The sequence below is a fragment of the Agelaius tricolor genome, unplaced genomic scaffold (genome assembly GCF_023055355.1).
Source record: "Agelaius tricolor isolate 1412-34295 unplaced genomic scaffold, bAgeTri1.0.p SCAF_2, whole genome shotgun sequence".
Lineage (NCBI taxonomy): Eukaryota > Metazoa > Chordata > Aves > Passeriformes > Icteridae > Agelaius > Agelaius tricolor.
Window position 1 is genome coordinate 72948377 of NW_027269262.1, and position 3048 is coordinate 72951424.

General features: G+C 60.7%; 1 protein-coding gene across 1 annotated transcript; it reads right to left on the reverse strand.

The window, feature by feature from the left end:
* Nucleotides 1-389: 389 nt before the first annotated feature.
* On the reverse strand, nt 390-2645 carry OSR2 (odd-skipped related transciption factor 2). The gene is made up of 3 exons (XM_071449383.1): nt 1993-2645; nt 1239-1338; nt 390-572 (listed from the first exon to the last, which is right to left on the reverse strand). The coding sequence occupies exons 1-3, from the start codon at nt 2643-2645 to the stop codon at nt 390-392; spliced, it is 936 nt and encodes a 311-aa protein (XP_071305484.1).
* Between the last annotated feature and the right edge of the window lie 403 nt (nt 2646-3048).

Below are 3048 nucleotides of genomic sequence, written 5' to 3' on the forward strand. Positions count from 1 at the left end.
AAAAAAAGATTTATTTTGAAATAACTTTTTAAAGAGATACTTTGCCTCCATGATTTGTTATCGATGTGCATCTGACACGATACAAAACAAACAAACAAAGAAAAAAACACGTTCTGTACAGAGCTCTAAAATGAGCCGCGATTATCTACAAGATGAGCTTGACGCTTGGGTGTGGGTTGGAGAGGGGCCCGATCCTGCAGTCCGCACTCTCTAAACGAGTTTCGCAGACATGTGGTAGGAAAGCCTGGCCCCGAGTCTGCGTGCGTGTCTCCGTGTGTGTGTGTGTGTGTGTGTGTGTGTGTGTGCACGTCTGTGAGTTCCTACAATACACTCCTTGAGTAAAGTGGGCAAGTTGGAGCTGCCGGAGCGGGCGCGGGTCCCTGGCTGCTCTAGAAGTCCTGCCGCGGGGTGTGAGTTAGACTGTGCCGCCGTAGATCACAGTTTCGCCTGAACACTTTGCCGCACTGCTCACAGTTGTAGGGCTTGATGTCTGTATGGGTAAGAAGGTGAGTTTTCAGGTTACTTCTTTGATTAAAGGTTCTTCCACATGTGGGGCATTTGTGTGGAGATTCCTGTTCAGATTTGAAGCAAGCAAAGGATTAATCCTTCACAAACCACCTTGTTTAACGTATTACTGCACTTTTTCTCACCGCAACGCACAACTTGAGATATCGGGGGAGGACACGAACGAGAGGAGCCCCGTGCGGCCGGGCGGCCGCCCACATCTCCCTATCCTGCCCCAAGAGCCTTATTTTATAGTTCTCGAGTAGTGATGTTCCGCGGCCCTGGGGCACACGGAAAACAGCCACCACGCCACCCTCCCGCTCCGGGACACCCGCTGCCCGCCCGGCTGCCCCGCGCCCGCCGCCGCCGCCAGGGCAGGGCTGCAGCCCTCAACGAGAAACGCCTCGAAGCAGCGGCGTGGACAAACCCGAACCCGGGGCTCACTCTCCGCCGCCAACCGCGTCCCCGCTGTCTTTAAGCCCGTCTCCCAAGGGCGCCGTTTATCCGCCGGTCTCCCGCGGCCGCGGAGGTAATCACGGGCCGCTGTTCCCCCGCGGACCCACGGGGCCGTCCAGTGCCGGACCCCCCTCGCTCCCCTCCGCACCAGAGCCCTGTTCCCCCGCTGGCCACCGCCCCTGCCCCGCGGCGGGCCAAGCCGAGCCGACCCGAGACGGGCCGGGCCGGAACAGCGCCGGCGGCACACGCGTTGAGAGGCCTGGGAAGGGCGGGCTCACCTGCATGTGTAGGGTTTTGTGGACCGCCAGGGTCCTGGACTGGCAGAAACCCTTCCCGCACTCCTGGCACTTGAAGGGTTTCTCTTTGGAATGGATGTACCTGGAAGGCAATCCGTGGGGTGAGCAGCGCTGCCGGAGGCGCGCGGGCCCCGCGACCCCAGACCCCGCTTCTCCAAACTCGACCCCCTCTCCCAGACGCCCTCACCCTCCTCTTCCTTCCTTTCCCCATTACTATTCTGTGTATGCTTAAACTTCTTGGCCGGTTCAAAACATTTGCAATAATTCGTATCGAAGCGTGACTGCACTCTCTGGTGCCAGACCGGGACAGCATCTGGGCTGCCGGCCGGACCCGAGCCGCTCTTCTCCGAAGGCGGAGAGGATTCTCAGCTCTGCGGCCGCGGGCCCCTCTCAGCACGGGCCGCAGCGTGCGGAGATGGGTGAGGGATCAGCAGGAAGCGCTCACCTGCGACCCGTCCTGTTCCTGCACCCCCCAGGGTCATGATTCAGAAGCACAAAAGCCCCGGGATCTTCATCTCCGGCTGTGAACCCCTCTAGCTCTCCCTCAGGCGGATGCCCTTCCCACACAAAGCGCAGGTTTCGGCTGCCCTGGTCCCTCCGTGGCCTCCGAATCTGAGCCGGGGGCTTTTCCTGTACTGTTTCCGTGGCTCCTGGAGCCGCTGAATCTCATCCCCCTAGAGCGGCTCACCCCACCCCGACTGCCCACGGCCCGACCCCGGTCGTGGTGGTCCCTCACCGGTGGTCCCGCAGGTGGTCCTGCCTCCGGAAAGCCTTGTGGCAGATGTCGCAGGTGTAAGGCCGCTCGTCCGTGTGGGTTCGCTCGTGGATGAGGAGGTTATAGGACTTGGTGAAGTGCCTGCCGCAGAACTTGCAAATGAACTCCTTTTTCGTCTTGGAGGGCAGGCGGCCGCGGGAAGGCTTCCTGTCCGGGGACAGCTTGCTGATGCCCGACAGGGGCGAGGCCAGTCCGGGACTCAGCTTGGCGAGCTCCCCCACCTTGGGGGGGTCCTCCTGCGTGGCGGCCACGGCCAGGTTGGCAAAGTCAAAGCGGGGCCTGTCCTTGTGCAATGCTGGGAGGACGTGGGCGATGGCCCCTTGCTTGGGGTGGAAGAGGTGCGTGGCAAAGGGGAGCGCGGGGAAAGGGAAGCGGGAGTCCACCAAGCCCTGCGCCGCCATCTCCGTAATGGTAGAGCGGGTGATTTCGTGCACATTGGGGTAGCCCAATGTCCAGTGGTTCATGTGCATGGTTTGCACGGCGCTGAGTCCGTACAGACCTTGCAACTGGTCCACAGCTGCGGGGAAGGTGTTCACAGCCTGGAGGAAGGAGTAGTTAGTGAGTTGCAGGGACGGGTGCAGTGGGATGGGGGCTGGCAGAGCCTTGCTTCCCATCTTCCCGAGGTGGGTGCGAGCCGGCGGAGCAGCTGGTGTCTCTGTTGGGCTTCCGAGACCGGGAGAAAATCCTAGGAAGAAAAAGGGAGAAAGGAGGAGAGAGACTTTTACTGAGAGCAGCGTGGTGCTCCTTAGCAGAGGCGAGCGCAGCAGCGGAGCCAGGGAGGGCCAGGCACGGCTCTGGTGCACTGTCTTTCCGCGGCCCCAGTGCCCCGCAGCAGCACAGGCTCCCGTCCTCCGCCGGGACCGGTGGCCAACACCGACCCACGGCGCGATCGCTTCGACCGGAGAAGCTAAAGCGTAGGAAATAAATAAATAAAAATAGCTTTCCCAAAACAACCACCCCAAATTAAAACAGAAAGGAGAAAACCCAGCACCGACCCAACCGAGGGCGCCACAAATT

Coding starts and splice junctions, on each gene's coding strand:
- OSR2 (XM_071449383.1), bottom strand. CDS start 2,645: ATGGGAAGCAAGGCTCTGCCAGCCCCCATCCCACTGCACCCGTCCCTG. Junction 1,339..1,992: donor GACCACCTGCGGGACCACCG/GTGAGGGACCAC, acceptor ATTGCCTTCCAG/GTACATCCATTCCAAAGAGA. Junction 573..1,238: donor ACAAAACCCTACACATGCAG/GTGAGCCCGCCC, acceptor AAATCTGAACAG/GAATCTCCACACAAATGCCC.